The sequence below is a fragment of the Meleagris gallopavo genome, chromosome 1, assembly GCF_000146605.3.
Source record: "Meleagris gallopavo isolate NT-WF06-2002-E0010 breed Aviagen turkey brand Nicholas breeding stock chromosome 1, Turkey_5.1, whole genome shotgun sequence".
NCBI lineage: Eukaryota > Metazoa > Chordata > Aves > Galliformes > Phasianidae > Meleagris > Meleagris gallopavo.
The window spans coordinates 160,782,694-160,799,265 of NC_015011.2; the positions used below are offsets into that span (position 1 = coordinate 160,782,694).

General features: G+C 44.5%; 1 protein-coding gene across 3 annotated transcripts in view; it reads right to left on the minus strand.

Annotated features, from left to right (window-relative positions):
* Positions 1 to 5,792: 5,792 nt before the first annotated feature.
* The window catches only part of WDFY2 (WD repeat and FYVE domain containing 2), a 66,569-nt gene continuing 55,789 nt past the window's right edge, over positions 5,793 to 16,572 (minus strand). For 2 of the 3 annotated variants that reach the window (XM_010728781.3, XM_010728780.3), the window contains 6 exons: positions 16,359 to 16,485; positions 14,480 to 14,585; positions 10,687 to 10,788; positions 9,450 to 9,580; positions 9,101 to 9,209; positions 5,793 to 7,930 (listed from right to left, as the gene is read on the minus strand). In XM_010728781.3, the coding sequence (XP_010727083.1) occupies positions 7,901 to 7,930; positions 9,101 to 9,209; positions 9,450 to 9,580; positions 10,687 to 10,788; positions 14,480 to 14,585; positions 16,359 to 16,485 (605 nt within the window). In that variant the 3' untranslated portion in view covers positions 5,793 to 7,900. The remainder of the gene's footprint in view (positions 7,931 to 9,100; positions 9,210 to 9,449; positions 9,581 to 10,686; positions 10,789 to 14,479; positions 14,586 to 16,358; positions 16,486 to 16,572) is intronic. The other variant, XR_002110939.2, reaches the window with a different exon arrangement.

A 16,572-nucleotide genomic window follows, 5' to 3' on the forward strand; every position in this document is an offset into this window, starting at 1 on the left:
TTTTGTCCTGAGCCAATTGTGCTTGCTGGCAAACTGCATCCAAAACTCCAAAAAACTACACTACTGTTTCTAAACATCACTGTGGATCAGTGTGATACGTCAAAAGAACTAGAAATAAAAATATCACAGGTGTTCTTTGGAGCTCTCTACGATGTCTGTAGCTAAAGACCATGCTGATGGGCACGGAACACGTTATGTTCACTTCACATAATTGAATTTCACAAAAATTGGTGGAACACAGTCCTGGATCAGACATTTCCATTTTCAATTCAGTCAATTACTGTATCTTTGGAATGACAGCATTTTTTGAAGACATAATCATAGAATTACAGAATGGCTTACGTTGGAAGCGACCTTAAAGCCCATCCAGTCCCAACCCCCTCTCATGGGCAGTGCCAGCCAGCAGCTAAGGCTGCCCACGGCTCCATCCAACCTGGCCTCGAGTGCCTCCAGGGATGAGGCACCCACAGCTTCTCTGGGCAGGCCAGGTTCACAGGGCCCTGGGCAGCCTGAGCTGCTGGCTGACAGCCCTGCGCACAGCAGGGGGATGGGACTGGCTGGGCTTTAAGGTCCCTTCTAACCCAAGCCATTCTGTGATTCTATGAACTACAGCTATTGAAAACAAAAGCCTGACTGAAAGGCTTAAGTAGTAACTGCATTTCTCAGTCTAGTAGCTGCAAAGCTAATAAAAACAATATATACTTGAGTGCTTAAGTCAAGTTGCTTCAGAGCTCTGCAGAAGAAAAGTTTAATGACTTAACGATACTTAAATAGTTCATAAAATAACCCAAAGTGCTCTTTAACATATATTAAATGCACATTCTTTACTAGTTTATTAATATATCCTGTATTTTTCGTTATAGTCACTGCTTACAGTGGAAATAAAGCCATAAAACTGCTTTAATCAAAGTTTGGTTATAATGTGAAAAAAGACACAGATATTGTGGTTTAAGAGCCCTTAGAATATTAAATAACATTAAATACAGGTCAGCAATTAGAAACCAAATCTGGAGCTTCCCACAGTACTGCTGTTATGTCCCCAGTTAAGCTTTATTTCACCCTTTACCACAAGAACAAATGAGGTACAAAGCTGTAAAGCCAGTGAGATGCTTTGTGTTAATGTAGTCGGCATAAATTGTACCTGCATCTAAGCAAATACATTTAGTATCACCTATACAAATCCTAGGGGCAAGAGTAAAATGGCATCCAGTGACAGACTATCAGAAATAGAAGGCTGTCCAAATTCCTGCTAAGCAGTGCACGTTAAGGACTGTGATGCACACCTGCTCTATAGGATCCAGGTGTGATGTTGAATATGCCATACTTGGGCTCAAAGGCAAGAGTTTTTCTATAGAGTTTAGTGTAAACTCTTAAAAAAACTTCAATGTAAAGAACTTATTTGGTGGAACACAGTCCTGGGCCAGACATTTCCATTTTCAATTCAGTCAACTACTGTATCTTTGGAATGCTAGAGCATTTTTTGAAAGCCTAATATTAGAAGAAGTACTAGTTTTCACTAATGTTTAGCTAGTGAGTGCACAGTGCGATTGCCAAATAGGTCAGTTTCAGATGACAACCTAATGGCCATTGACTTCAGTGGAGGAGGACAGCTATGAAATAGTTTAATCCACACTTTCTTTCTACCCATGTTCTTCCATTCACTGTGCGTGCTGCTCTGTCACGCTCCCTACAAAAGGAATGCCTTCTGATGACACCAGACACTACTTATACTAAATCAGGGCTGATCAACGTCCACCCAATGGCTCTTGCTCTCTGTCAAGGCAGAATCTAACGTGCAGCCTACCAAGAGGCACAGCCTGGTCAAAGAGTTTTCAGCCTGAGCACTTGCTGTGCCAGCAACGGCAGCAGTACCCACAGATGAAGTGCTGGAGGAGTGGGAGAGGTAAAATGAGAGCCAGTAGAGACTGCAGCGAGCTGCCAAGAGGTGAGGTTTTCCTTGCAAAAATCTTCTTGGTCATTTTCCCATTGCTTTCAGATACTGCAGGAGTTGAGAATCCACAGTTCGGAAGCCCTTAGAACTGGAAAGGCAAAAAGGAAGCTATGGGATGAGGCAGAAAATTGGACAGTTAGCTCACTACCCAGCCAGCCTGCTGACACTGCTGGGTTGGTACACTGAAAAGAAGTGACACTGTTTGCTCATGGGACAGTTGTCAGTTCTGTGCCAGTCACCTGACCAGGCAGATGAATGAGACTGGTGAAACTCAGCAACCTGAATTTCTTGTTACAAATCAACACAGGCATTGAGAAGGAAAACAGCCAGGAACTGATGGAAATACCCCAGTCAACTGGCACTATTTATTCAGTTGATGATGGTTAGATGTGTAAAGGAACAGAAGTGGGGATTGTTACAAGACAATTAGCAGGAAAAGATGGTCACATTGTTGAGCAATGCTCCTGGAAACAGTGAACCCAACAAAAGTCAGGAAGATTTTCCCTGCAAAGTCCCCAGATTCTGAAAGACAGTGAACTTCACACGGTTCTGATCTGATCACGGAATTATTAAGGTTGGAAAAGACCTCTAAGATCACTGAGTCCAACCATCAGCCCATCCCAGCATGCCTGCAAACCATGTCCTTCAGTGCGGTACAAACTCCAGGCTGAGTGGGCGAAGGGGAAACAGCTTTTACTCAACATCAAAAACAGTGGTGAAAGCTACAAGAAAGTGGTTGCAATTACTAAAGTTAAATCAAGTTCATGTACTCATTGTTGCTGAAACTTCAATGATTGATTGGTGGTGGCAGCCACACTGCTTGTGACAGGATAAAGAAGAGGTGCTAATGGGTCCTTCACATCCCAGGGAAGCCCTGCCCAGTTATAACCCGTTTGTACTTAGTTGGCATCTGCAATGATGCCTCATTGAGTAAGCAGGGATGGAAAAATTGTGCAAAGCTCCAGAAAATTGAGGCTAATGAACACTAAAACAAAGGACAAGAAAGGGAGATCTTCATAGGCTCAATCTCACACCTCATCACTGGCTTCTGGATCCTGATGTGGGCTGTGGTAAACTGGTAGTGCTAGGACAGAGGGTAGTTCAGCTTTGCACAGTTCTGATGTTTCCATTTAATTTTATATGTATATTTGCAAACATTTTGGTGGCAGACTGGGCTCTCTTGTTTTCAGTTTGTTTCGAGTTCAATGTCCCCTTGTCTGAAACTGGAATGTCCTTGAACTCAACTTTTTTCTGTTCTTAGCAGCACAGTGTTGTCCAGCAGCAAATGTTTCAGAGATGGCCAAAGACAAGTCACAAAATTCCTACAAACCGAGAAAATGTATGGAAAAGTCACATGTAAGCACACAAAGTTAACTGCTGAAACTGAAATCTCAGAACGTCTGGTTTTGTTTGTTTATGTTGAGGGGCAAAGATTTCCTGCCAAATTTCATGTGAGATTTTGAAGAGGAGATTCTGTTCTTCCTCACAAAAGATCAATGCTAAAGGGACTCAGCATGTTAATGCATCTTGAAAGAGGTTCAGGTCTGTTCTTACTGCTCTGTACTGTCATCACATATGGAAACGGTTTTAGACACAGATTGAAAACATCATATTTGCTCAGTGAGGCCCCCTGGAAAGGACAGGCACCTGCAAAGCCACTCACTGCAGAACTACCTCCTATGGACTAGACAACAGAATTTTGGTTGTTTTGAACACAAATTCTTTTGTCAATAGCAAAAAGACATGCTACATTTTTTAACTTCTTAGTAGCCCCAGTATTTTTCTAAGCCATGTAGTAAGTGAAGATGTTAAGTGGACTTTTAATTACAGAAGCACAGCACAGCTGAGGCTGACAGGGCCCTCTGGGTCCCTCTGCTCCATCCCCCACCCCAGCAGGGACACCCATAGCAGGGTGCCCTGGGCCACGTCCAGGCAGCTCTGGGAGATCCCCAAGGAGGAGACCCCACAGCCTCTGGGCAGCCTGTGCCAGTGCTCTGTCACTGCACAGCACAGAAGGGCTCCTGGTGTTCAGAGAACAACCTGTGCTCCAGTTTGTGCCCATGGCCTCTGGTCCTGGCACTGGGCACCACTGACAGAGCCTGGCTCTGGCTTCTGGCACCCTCCCTTCCGAGATTTATGGACATTGATGAGATGCCCCTGAGTCTCCTCCTCTTCTCCAGCTGAGCAGCCCCAGCTCTCTCAGCCTCTGCTCACAGGAGAGGTGCTTCAGGCCCTTCATGATCCTTATGGCCCTTTGCTGAACTCTCTCCAGTACATCCACGTCTCTCTTGTACTGGCCGAGCTCTAGATACAGCTGAGGGAGAAGTTGCTTATTCCTCTCCAACTGTGACACCCTCAGCAGGCATAAACTTTTCTTTTTCCGTTTTTTTGGATCATGTACAATCCTTTTTGTGTGTCTGGCCATCCATCTTCTTATAAGCAGCCAAGCCATGCAGAGGGAATGCATCTCTCCTTCCCACAGTACAGGACGTATTCATGCCACGCTCTCAGGTGAAGAGCTGTTGCCACTTTCATTGTGCCAGGAGTCACACACGTCCACAAGGCAGAAGGTCAACTGGGCTTCACTGTAGTAGCAACAGACAGGAATGAGAGCAGATGAGGACACCAATGCCGCCATCTGGGGTTATTCTGACTGACAGACTTTTACTCCTATTACGCCCTCTCCTGTTTCAAAATCTCTAACCTTGGTGTTAAGTCTCCTGCTCCAGAAGGACCATCGGTACTATCCTTGCACACTGCCCACGTTCTTTTCATAGACTCATAGAGCCATAGAATGGTTTGGGTTGGAAGGGACTTTCAGAGATCATCCAGTTCCAACCCTGCTGCCCTGGGCAGGGCTGCCACCCACCAGATAAGGGCAAATGTTCATGTTTACCTTCCTTCAGCCACCTGTGTGGCTGTTTGTGCGACCTATGCCTTCCTCACCACCTGCATGAACACTACGGATTCCACTCCATTTAAAACCAGGTGGGTAGGTTCTCTGAAGGGCACAGCTTTTTCCCCTGCAGAAACACCAGCTAAGAGAGAAATGAAAACCAAGTTTTCTAAAATCAAGAGCAGGGGAAGGCCAGCATTGTCTGTATGCCCTTTGGCACAGCAGGATATAGTGCTAAAAGCTTGCTGCTGAAGTTCAGCAGCCCTGGGGAAGAGAGGCTTTTTGTTTGAGTCCATGTGGGCGAAGTGTGTGGCTTACATCTGTACCAAAAGACACAGCCCTCCCCCAGTAATACAATAAATAAAAACAGCTCACGTTTGTTATTTGAGTTATAATTGAAAGAAAAGGACCAGGCAATAGGGATCCTTTTCTTGCTGATCTAGAAGACAAAATAAATGGATATGGTTATGCTAGCCATGCAACAGGAAGGTAAGCATAGGTAGACAATACAAAATGCTGCTTGTTTCATGGAACTGGGCTGAACCAGCCCGTAAACTGTTGACAGATAGGTAAAAAGAATTATCGTTAGAGTTAACACACCTATTTTCCCTTCACATCACTACATTACAGTTCTAAAGGTAAAAGCAAAGAGAGATGCTTCTCTTTCTTCCCCAGCTTCTCTTTCAGCTTGTATCATTTTCTAAGTCACGACCAGTCTGACCTGGGGCTGCAAGGTAACAGGGCATTAAGTTAAACCCAAATAACTCTCCAGGTAGTTTATTTAGAAAAAAACAGCAAGGGAAGGTTTGCAAAATGGGTTCATATACCTAATGTCTATCCATAAGCAACACTGAAACCACAGCTCCTCGGGAAGATGGAGACAAGAGTTTACTACAGGAGTTCAAAACATACCTTGCTCCAAAATTTGGGCATCTTTGGAGTCAGTTCCTCACTTTTGTTTGAATAAGATGTGTCCTGAAGGGCTGGGCATTCACCGAGCAGATCCTCAGCTTGCAGACTTCTGAGCTCCACTGATGTTAAGCACAATTCATGCTGTTGGCCCAGGCCTGTTGCAGCCATTATGGCTCATCAGGAACAGAGCTGAATGCTGATTTAAGATTACTTGAGCGCTCCCAAGTTTCTGCCACCATGTGAATTACTCTCTGTGGCAGCAGAGCAAGTCTGGCCAGAAAGCCTAGAGACCAGGGTAATGTGGAATAGCACAGGCCAGCAAAGTTTCACACACCTTCTCCAGCTGGAATGAAATCCTGGCAGTAGACTCGCTCATCTTGCATGCCTTCCAAGAGGAAACAAGCATCTAACTTCCAGGAAAGAAAAAGTAGGAGGGCTTAAAGATTAGTAACATTTAAACAGGAAAGTGAGTCTTTTTAGTGAGATGTGAAATACGTTTGAAAACGTGCTTTAAAAAAATTGCTGCACAAAGGGGAACCAACAACAGGCTGTACAGCCAGGAAAGCCGGGGTGGCATCATTTCAGACCAACCAGCTGCAGAATGCTTGAACACCATTTAAGGATGTATAAAAAAAAGAATTTTCCCTGAAGAATTTACCTTCATGGAGGCAGCTCCTCAGACTCAGATTAATGTTATGAATGGCACTTACCTTTTTAGTTCTATTTTTTTTTGCATTCTCTCTCAAGTGAAGGCGTACAGCTCTTCTCTGTGTATCAGTGTGCTTTATAGTGGTAAACACCACAATCTCCCACCGAGAGGGGAGAAGCAAAGTGCAAAATGGGAGCAAGGCTGAGTGCTGCTGACTGCTGTATTTCATCACAAAGACCAACAGCAGCCCTGTGTCAATAGGAGATATGGAAACACTCAGCCTGCAGATCAAGAGCATTGCCAATAGTGTATTAAAAAGCAAAATGGATTTAGAGGAATCCAGAGATGACTCTTCATTTAAGACAGTTCTAGCAAAACTTTTGTTTTTCCATCTTGACACTTTCCTTTTAAAAGGACAAGTTTGGTCAATCTAGGTTTTTTAAATACTTCTTTATTCTTAAAAGAAACCGCCAAATATGACAACAGGACAATAAGTGTTGTTCAGCAATATCAGTTTCTGATCTAGAGAGGAAATTAATAAAAACATCATCAGCATTTTAAAAAATAAATATGACTAAACGTATGGAAAACAGGAAAATCAAATTCATGTTTCAACAACACAGACAGGTACAAATGCTGAAATGCTGCTGCACAAGGTAGAGGTAGAGGTAAAACAGACTTCTCAACTCCAGATCAGTTTTAGATCTGCTCCCCCACTCCCCTGCGCACACTCCTGAAAGTTGTTGCCAATAATTTCATTTGAATCCTCCTCAGCCTCATCAGACTCCAAGCAGGTCCGTGTGCTCTTTCTAATGCTCTGAGCTGGAAAACTATTTCAGCTTTTGTAGAAATAAGTTGCTAAGCAACCTGGCCCCTGGGTTTTGCAACTGGTGCAGCAAGGAAAGTGGCAGGAAGCCATGCTTTAGCTACAACAAAACAACAAAATGCTCTCCAGATGATGTCTGCTAGGATAAGAGGATAGTAGAGCCCTTGTTAGGAATTGCAAGTCCATCAGATGCTTGGTGATGTGACCACAGAAGGTGCAGTGCCGTGCCTGGAGCTCTTCTGCTGAAGCGAGCACTGTCAGCAGGAACATCCCAAACACACAGGTGGGGAGAGCCGATTGCCTTACACTGGAAACTGACACAAACCAAGAACCCTCGGTACAAAGCAGCAAGTATCCTGACATCACGATGTATAAAAACTAAAAATTGCACCGCACACGGATTCTCCAAACAAACTCAAGACAACTGAAGTCAGATCGTACAAACCGTTAGTTAAAAAAATACCTTCTTGTGTATTTTGAGAATAAATGGAAAGAGTCTTCGTGCAAATGTTCAACCTTGATCAAGCAGAGGACATAAATCGTTGTAAACACGAGTTCCTTTCTCATCCGCCATATGCGCCCAGCATTACTTATCTTCTGCAGAATGATTAGGGTTAGGAAATCTGCTTCTTCTGTAAATGTCACCCTTCAAGTTCCACTGATGTATCAAGACACTACCGGCGTCATATCCCACAGCTGTTAATACAACAACATATCATAACATGGTGAGTAGTGGTGAAATATAACAATATATAAAACCAATTTGCACTTTTTAATTTCTGTTTAAGGGAGGCTACGTGCCCAGAGGGGGATGCACCAGGTCCAAAGTTTAATTTCATTTTCCAACACTCATATCACTCGACATGGGCCCCTTATAAGCCAGGTTAATATCTGGTTTTAAGCTATAAAAACCCATATCATATTGCTAACTTGTGTGATTAGCAGTTGTAACACAATTACAAGGTAGATCTTTCTTGCATCCAAGTCTGGGGCCCCCAGCACAAGAAGGAAGTGGAACTCTTGGAAGAGGTTCAGAGAAGGGCCACTAAGATGATCAGAGGGCTGGAGCACCTGTCCTATGAAGAAAGGTTGAGGGAACTGGGCTTGTTTAGCTTGGAGAAGATAAGGCTCCAGGGAGACCTCATTGTGGCCTTCCCATATTTGATGGGAGTGTATGAACAGGAGGGGGTATGACTGTTTACGAGGGTGGATATTGATGGGACAAGGGGGAATGGTCTCAAACTGAGACAGGGGAGGTTTAGGTTAGATATTTGGAGGAACTTTTTCACACAGAGGGTGGTAATGCACTAGAACACGTTGCCCAAGGAGGCTGTGGATGCCCCACCCCTGGAAGCATTCAAGGCCAGGCTGGATGTGGCTCTGGGCAGCCTGGTCTGGTGGTTGACAACCCTGTACATAGCAAGTGGGTTGAAACTAGATGATCACTGTGGTCCTTTTCAACCCAGGTCATTCTGTGATTCTATGATTCTATGATTCTACTGTTGTTGTTTTTAATTGCTGAAGTCCTGTTACACACTTATTATTTTAACTACTTTTCTGCATGGAGTTTTGACATCTGCGGGTCCTTTGTTAACCTGGCCTCACAAACTACATAAGCCACTCCAAAAAACTGTTTTGTGTTCTTTATGGAAAGGGCACTGTTAGCACTGACTTGGCCGTGACTAATCTCGTCCCCATCCCTTTGGGTTTACAGACCAAGATCTCTGTGGTCTTTTTTGGGCAGAAGCGTATCAGTTGGTGTGAGAGAGATCAGTGTGGAAGAGGGTCGCTAGGACATACATGGATTCCCATGGGAGAAGAAGAAGAAATGAAGTACAGAAGCTAGAGCTATCTCCTCCCTCCTACCTTAATAACCTTGTCTGTCCCCGAGGTCAGCAGCCATCCTCTAGTGGCATCAAAGTGTACATGAACTATGTTATGCTTACTGTCGTGGAAAGTAGCTGTGGGCGCCCGCCTTGAAGAAAGAGATCCCAAATCAGCAAAAAAGACGGCTGCCAGGTATCAAGGAAACAAGCATTTAAAGCAAGCACTCATCTGTTAGGCACTGATGGGACTTCTTCTGCTAATGGGACCCAGGGACCATCCCACTGGCTGCTCCCTCCCCAGCCCTGCAGCCACTCGGGCCACCCAGGCCCTCCCAGTTACAGGCATTTTGTCCCACTCCAGCTCTAGGCTGCTCGGTGCCCACACTTACTCCTCATCCGTTATGGACTCGTGGCAGCTATCGCAGACCCTCACTTCAAACTCAAACCCCATCAGCGGGATGGAGGAGCGCTTGGAGCTGCACTTGCCGCAGACGGCCTTCCCGCATTTGCGGCAGTGATGCTGTAGGAGACAACACATGAAAGGACATCTTCAGTCATGAGCCTGGGGACGAGTCGCTGCTCTGCTCCTAGCTCTCCCATCTCACTTTCGCAGGGCTCAGCTGAGGCTGCAGCAAAAAGGAAAGCTATTCTTCCAATGGGAGATGAAGGAAAATGGTCATCTTCATGTACACCCACCTTCTCCTAGCCATGTCCATCTTTCGAGTCTCTCTTCAGGGCAGTAGGGGACTACACCCCCAGTGAGCAATAGGTATTGTATTAAAGTATGTCCAGCTCAAAGTAGAACAGTGTACACTGGTACAGCATAACTCCAGAGCCTCATCTCAGCCTCTCTGTCTAAATACAAATACACATCACCTGATCATCTCACTCAACCCTGCTGGCCATTTTCAGCCACTGCTCAGCACCACTGTTCCTGCATTTTGATACTACCTGTATTCTGTTTTCTCACACACTGACTGCATAGGACCAAAGGGCTGCCACGCCTGTCATAAGACAGCCAGGCCCTGTGGTGACAAGTATTAAATAAAGGGGAAAGAGAAGCATAGCTGTGACCCAGGCACCTGTTTCAGGGCCCACGAGGTCACCCTTCCCTGCCTTTTCATGCCCCTCTCCCAGAAGATTACAATCCACAGCCCCCTCCTGTTGGGTAGGGATGTGCAGCAGTATTCCAAGCAGACCAGTAAGCCTTTTCCAACACAGCTTAAACAGTTACAGATGTTTACCCAAGCCCATTAAAAACAGCTTTAGTTCCAGCACGATCTCCAAGAATTAGCTGCAAATTTTTTCTACAACAGATTCAGATGACAATAAGCAAAATCCCACATGGCTAAAGCTACAGACAGTCCCAAAACAATTTACTCAGCTCAGACTCTATGATACACATTTGCTATTGGGACAGGCTGACAAAATTAAAAAGAAAAAAAGAGAAAAACCTTCTGCTTCTGATGAGCATGAATCATTGAGGGGAGCTCACTATCCTATTATTGCTGGAAGAACAAAGAGAAAGTTCTCAAGCCTTTATAGGAAAAAAAGATACCATAACATACTATGAGAGAGAAGGAGTTTAATTGCATCATATTGACACAGCAAAGGACCCATACAAACCTGCCTGAGGCCTATTTTCTTACTGTCCCACATTTGCTTGAAGTTCCAGAAGAAAGGCTGGTCACATTTTTGACAGGAGTCGCTGTCCAGCCACTCAGGGGTCTGCAACACACACATACACAGGTGGAGGACATGAGAAACCAACTTCCACCACAACCCAGGGACAGGATAAGGAAGATGTGATGGAGTGCAGTAATGTGGTCAGCTGAACTTGATTAGAACTCCCCACTGATCATTTTACCTGATCAAGGTAAAAGTATGCAGGAGGAACACTTCTCATCCACCACATGAAGCAGAGTCTGATTATAAGTCCATAAAAAGAACCTTGGAACAAATAAGCCTCCCCAGCCTCTTCAAGTTTGGAATTAAGTATCTAAAAATGAATGTCTTATCTGGACAGCATTAACCATCTGCACTGGAGGCAATTAGTACTTCCAGTATCCAAGCTACTCCAAGAGGCATTCTTGCTGTTAGAGATATCTGTGCTGCAAATCTGACAAGGCAGGCAAGATGAAGTTCTGAAGAAGCCTGAAACCCAAAACACCTCTTTTCCCTGCTTTCACATACAGATGACGAAAGGAAAGCTTTCTGTTTCCTAATTCCATGCGCAGATTTGCACTCATGCTGTGGATGAAGTGGGTAAAAAGATTTAAAGAATATAAAGAAAATATTAAAGGCCTTTCTCCCTCCTGCAGCCAGGTTTTGCTGTGAAGAGTAGCAAGGATGGACTCCCTGCAGGGAAGCACTCTCACCAGACACTGAAGGAGCTCAGGAAATGCCTGAAATGGCTGGAGGGCTTGCGGAGGAAGCGAATGACCTCCTACCCTACACTTGGGTCCCCTGACACGTGCCTTGCTGGTGGACATTCAGTGCTTCTCCCCACAGAGTTAAGGAAACACAGCTTTGGACATGAGACTCCAAAAGAGTCGTGGTTCCTGCATTTGCAGAGGGCCACCAAAATGATCGAAGGGATGGAACACCTCCTCTACAAGGAGAGGCTGTGAGAGCTGGTGCTGTTCAGCATGGAGAACAGAAGGCTCCAGGGAGAGCTGAGAGCGGCCTTTCGGTGTTAAAGGGGAACTGTAAGAAGGAAGGGGACAGACTCTTTAGTAGGGTCTTTTGTGATACAACAAGGGAAAATGGGGAAATTCAGACTGGATATAAGAAAGAAGTTTTTTACAATAAGGGTGGTGAGGCAGTGGCACAGGTTGCCCAGAAAGGTAGTGGATGCCCCATACCTGCAGACACCTGAGGTCAGGCTGGACAGGGCTCTGAGCACCTGATGGAGCTGTAGGTGTCCCTGTTCAGTGCAGTGGGGAGTTGGACCAGATGGCCTTTAAGGGTCCGTTCCAACTCAAAAATTCTATGATTCTATTATTTGACTCTTCTCCATCTGTCTGTCCATCCATCTGTCCTATTTGGGCTTAGCAGGAGTTCTTGGATGGGGGATGACTTCTGCTCTTCTTACCTCACCAGCAGGACTAGACCCCAAGGACAAGGGTTCAGCCCAAAGTGGTATTGGTGAGCAGGCCTGTTCCAACCCCCGAGAGGGACAACCCTCCCAACACTGCCTCAGCATGCTCCTACCCAGCCCCAACTGGGCAAGATTAAACAAATACCAAGTAAAGTTCAAAGTGAGGAAGCCCCATTAATAAACTGCATTTGGCTTCTTCCATACTGTAATTTAAAAAGGCAAGAAATGCAGCTGAGACTGAGAATTAAAAATACTATGAAAGCCAGACAAAGATAAAGGAAGGAGGATGGAGACCCTCAGATCCCATGGCAGTTTTACCCCCAGCAATAAACTCAGGCAACTCTGAGCTTCAGCTTGTTCTGTCAGTTACTTTGAATGCTGTTCATACTGTAGGGGCAAATCCCTGTCTTTTCTATCCACAACAGTCTTTTAGATTAATGCCTACAGATCTGCATCTGAACACTACACATGAAGATGTTTTGCTTGTGACAAGGAACTGCTTTGTAGTCAAACAGAAACACAGCTTCCAGCATTTTTCAGATGTTTTCTTCTTACAGCTTTTTAAAAATAGATAAAAATAAGGAATCAAGCAACAAAATGGCATAATTCACTCCAGTGCAATCGCAGAGACGTGGGAAAACCTGATATCAAACTGAAGACAGCACACATCCAGTGGAAAAAAAAAACAACAACAAAAATTACATAAGGGGAAAAATAGCAAAGCCAACATCCAAGTATTTGATAATCACATCTCAAGGGTTCATGTTTGGAAGTGGTTTAACACAATGGTTGCCCTACTGTGCTATGGATAACAAAAACGAGCCCACATTGCCATAGTCAGAGAGCACCACACACATCAGCACCTGCTGCTAAGCCCTCCTGTAGCTCATTATACTTCCTCTCCACTTTTTAACCAGTCTTCTCACATTATTGTTGTCTGTTTTGCAACCAACCAGTCTTAACCCTTAGTGCAGTCTTTTGAAGGCTGCCAATAAGTAAGTTTTCCATTTCTGGATGTTCAGGCTGCACCAAAAAGGAAACATCTGTTGGGAGGCAGAAACCCACTCTGCTTTTGTTTCACTTTTGGAGCTGATGACATAATCGGCCATTAGATTAGCAATTAAAGAGAGCCAAATGGAATGCTAATTCACAGAAAAAAAAGGGAGCAAGAGTAGCTCAGTTCCTGCTTAGGTCTGTTTGAGCAGGTTTTTAAATCCAATTTTCCACTTATCTTTTTTCCTTGCTCTAGGGAGACATGCACAACCCGGGGAGACCAAAACCTTCATGGAGAAGCAGCAAAGCTGATTACAGATTGTGCTGCCAAAAGCAGCTGGGAAAAACTTGCTGCCCTTATCCTTCCTTGCTTTTCTCTAATCTTAATTACAGTGGTCTTCCCCACCACACACTAGAAGGAAGACATAAAGGGATGTACCCAGACGTGTGTTTCCAGATGCATCTCTCCCAGCCACAGCCACACACTGGCTGGGAGTAACCTTGCCCCAACTGACCCACCAGGGGTATTCAGGGCCTCAGCGCCCTCCCACAGAAATAGGGCAGAGCATTAGGAACAGCTGTTACCCCCATGCAGAAATTCGCTGTGACTCATTTTACCAGGATTTGTTCAGGGCTAGGGCTGGAGCCCAATTCTCTCACTTGTCCTGCTGAGTCAGGTCTTCAAAATTGCTGAGCGGAGGCTCAGCACAAAGACTTGGGGTACATTTTGCACTTGTTTGCATCCGTTGGCCACACAGCACCAAGGTGGTTGGGAACGTGTCAGTGAAATCTTACTGTCTGTATCAGCAACGCTGTCATCTACCCAATTCCAAAGAGTAGCAAGGCCCAGTAGTAGCAGGTGAGAGTGAAGCCATAAATAAATGTCTTTTCAGCAAGAATAGATGGGAAACCAACACTGGGTTGCACATTTCCAGAGATAACAAAGAACTTTCTAGTTCTGTTTTCTGAACAAAAATTCCAATAATTATCAATCCATCCATTTACCTCTGAAATGACAGCATTTCTCATGATGTCCTTAAAAATAAAGCAGAACATCTCACATTCTTAGAGGACACCTTCAGAGCAGTAACGTAAAGGACAGAAACCATTTAGCAGCTTACTTAATACACAATTTTCTGCCAGATAATTTCCCCTGTACCATATTATCAAAGGCATGGCATAATTGCTGTATGAGAACTGGAGCATATCCAACAACATTTTTAATGTCTGAAAAGTTCTTGTTCTAATTGAAAGTTACACACGTTAGAAAGGCCACTTTCTTCCCAAGACTGCTTCAGACAGAATCAGCAAGAATCATGCCCCTACCTCCTGTCTCTCAACATCCATGTTCCAGACAACTATTCCCCCGTCGGCACCACAAGAGATGAGCTGCCGAGTGTGGTGAGCATAGGAGAGAGACTGAACTTTATCGCTGGAAAAGAAACAACACAGTTACTAATCAACCATTTAAAGCTAGCACAAAAGTAAGGACAAAACATACAATAAAGAATCATAGGACCATGGAATCATAGAATGGCTTGGGTTGGAAGGGGCCTTAAAGCCCAACCAGTCCCAACCCCCTGCCACGGGCAGTGCCAGCCAGCAGCTCAGGCTGCCCGGGGCTCCATCCAACTTGGCCTTGAATGCCTCCAGGGATGGGGCACCCACAGCATCTCTGGGCAGTGTAAATCATTCATTTGCCTGCATGTTTTTTTCTCCCATTCTCAATGCACTTCTGGTATTTATCGTAAGCCTTTGCTGTCCAGTTGGAACCAAAACCAGAGCGCTGCTCACTTGGACAACATCCACAAAATCAAGGACCTGTTCTGATAACTGGCTGCACTGCTCCTGAAACTGAGAGTTGAGCTGGAAAGGCAAAACAGAGCTGCAGCTTCAGGGGCTTTCCCAAAGCACATCTGAGTGCATAAATGTGGCTTTAATAAGGTCCATTCTCTTCAGTAGGTTAGTAACACTTGGTTTTGGTAAATCTCTGCAACATCTAGACATGAAGCGCTGAAGAACCACTGAATCTTTTCTTTTAGCACTAATAAGCATTATAAATATAATATAGGAATTGTTAAATTGTTTCTAAGCCTTCCCAAGATTCAGTTTATTTTCCTTCTTTTAAACAAAAAGCTGCATGTGAAAAATAATACAGCTTAAACCCAACCTGCTGACTCTAATGTCACCATTTCTTAGTGACATTCCTTGGTCCCCACTGCCATCAGGTCTCTATACTATACAGAGCCAGCCAACAGCCACGCTATGGATTAAGATCCAGATGCTAACTTCATACTAAAAGATCTAATTTCCATAGTAACAAATGTAGCAGGGGTGCATTAGCAAGCATCAGTGTTAGGGTATGAGGATGATCTAGGGATTTCACAAAAGCTCTGCAGCGCTCCGAAATCCCAGTGGCCCAACAAAAATGTCCAGCAGAGTGCAGCATCACTCAAGAGAAATGTATGAATACATAAGAAGCTGTAAATACTGTCAGACCAAAACAGCCATGGGATTTTGCCTCTTCAAATCTGAGCCTGGCATGCTATTCCCACATATATGCTCTGTCAATGCACCAAAAACCTGTTGTAAGTATTTAAAAGGCTTGGAAGTCATCACAGCTAGTGACACTCTACCTCTAATTTACTCAATGTCCAGAAAAAGATCACTCTTCTTCAAATGCATCTATTGTACTACGCAAATGTGAGGTCTGTATGTGCAAAGATGAAGCCTCTTTGCATTAAGGAGATGCTGCAGGCACATATGGGTAAAGAACATTCCTTATATTTCAGGCTGCAGGTAAAGTGAGATGGAAAACACATGGTTAACATGCAGCAAAACAGGACTAATTGTCCAAGCCTGATGCTCCCTCTAGGGGAAGGAAGGAAAGAAATAACCTGACACCTAAAAAAGAAGGAATTTTCCCTGCAGCTGTTCTCATTTGTGGACCCCTCCTTTCCAACTGAGGTGCAGACTCCCACATAACACACTCTGGACTGTAGGTAACTGTGCTTTCTTTCACTATCTTTTGCAGACTTTCACATCAGCCCATGGTCTGGATGCTGAAAAACTTACTATAAGCCATTTATTCTCATTGTGTAAGGACCAAGGGGAGTCACACATACAAGCTAAAGCCATGTGAAGACTGTAACCTCTGGGCTGTTTTTGCTTCCACATGGGGTAGGAGGAAGGGCTTTGAACGTACTTATGTCCTTGCAGCTCGATGGCTGTTCCCTTTCTTCCTCCGATATCCCACATTATAATGGAATGGTCAGAACTGCCTGAGAACAAAACTCGCTGTATTGGGTCCCAACAGAGAGCAGTGACACCACCTGAAACAGGAGATTCATAGAACAGTCAATTAATTACAGAATGTAGCTTAACATATAGATACATACTTAAACATTATTTAAAAAAAA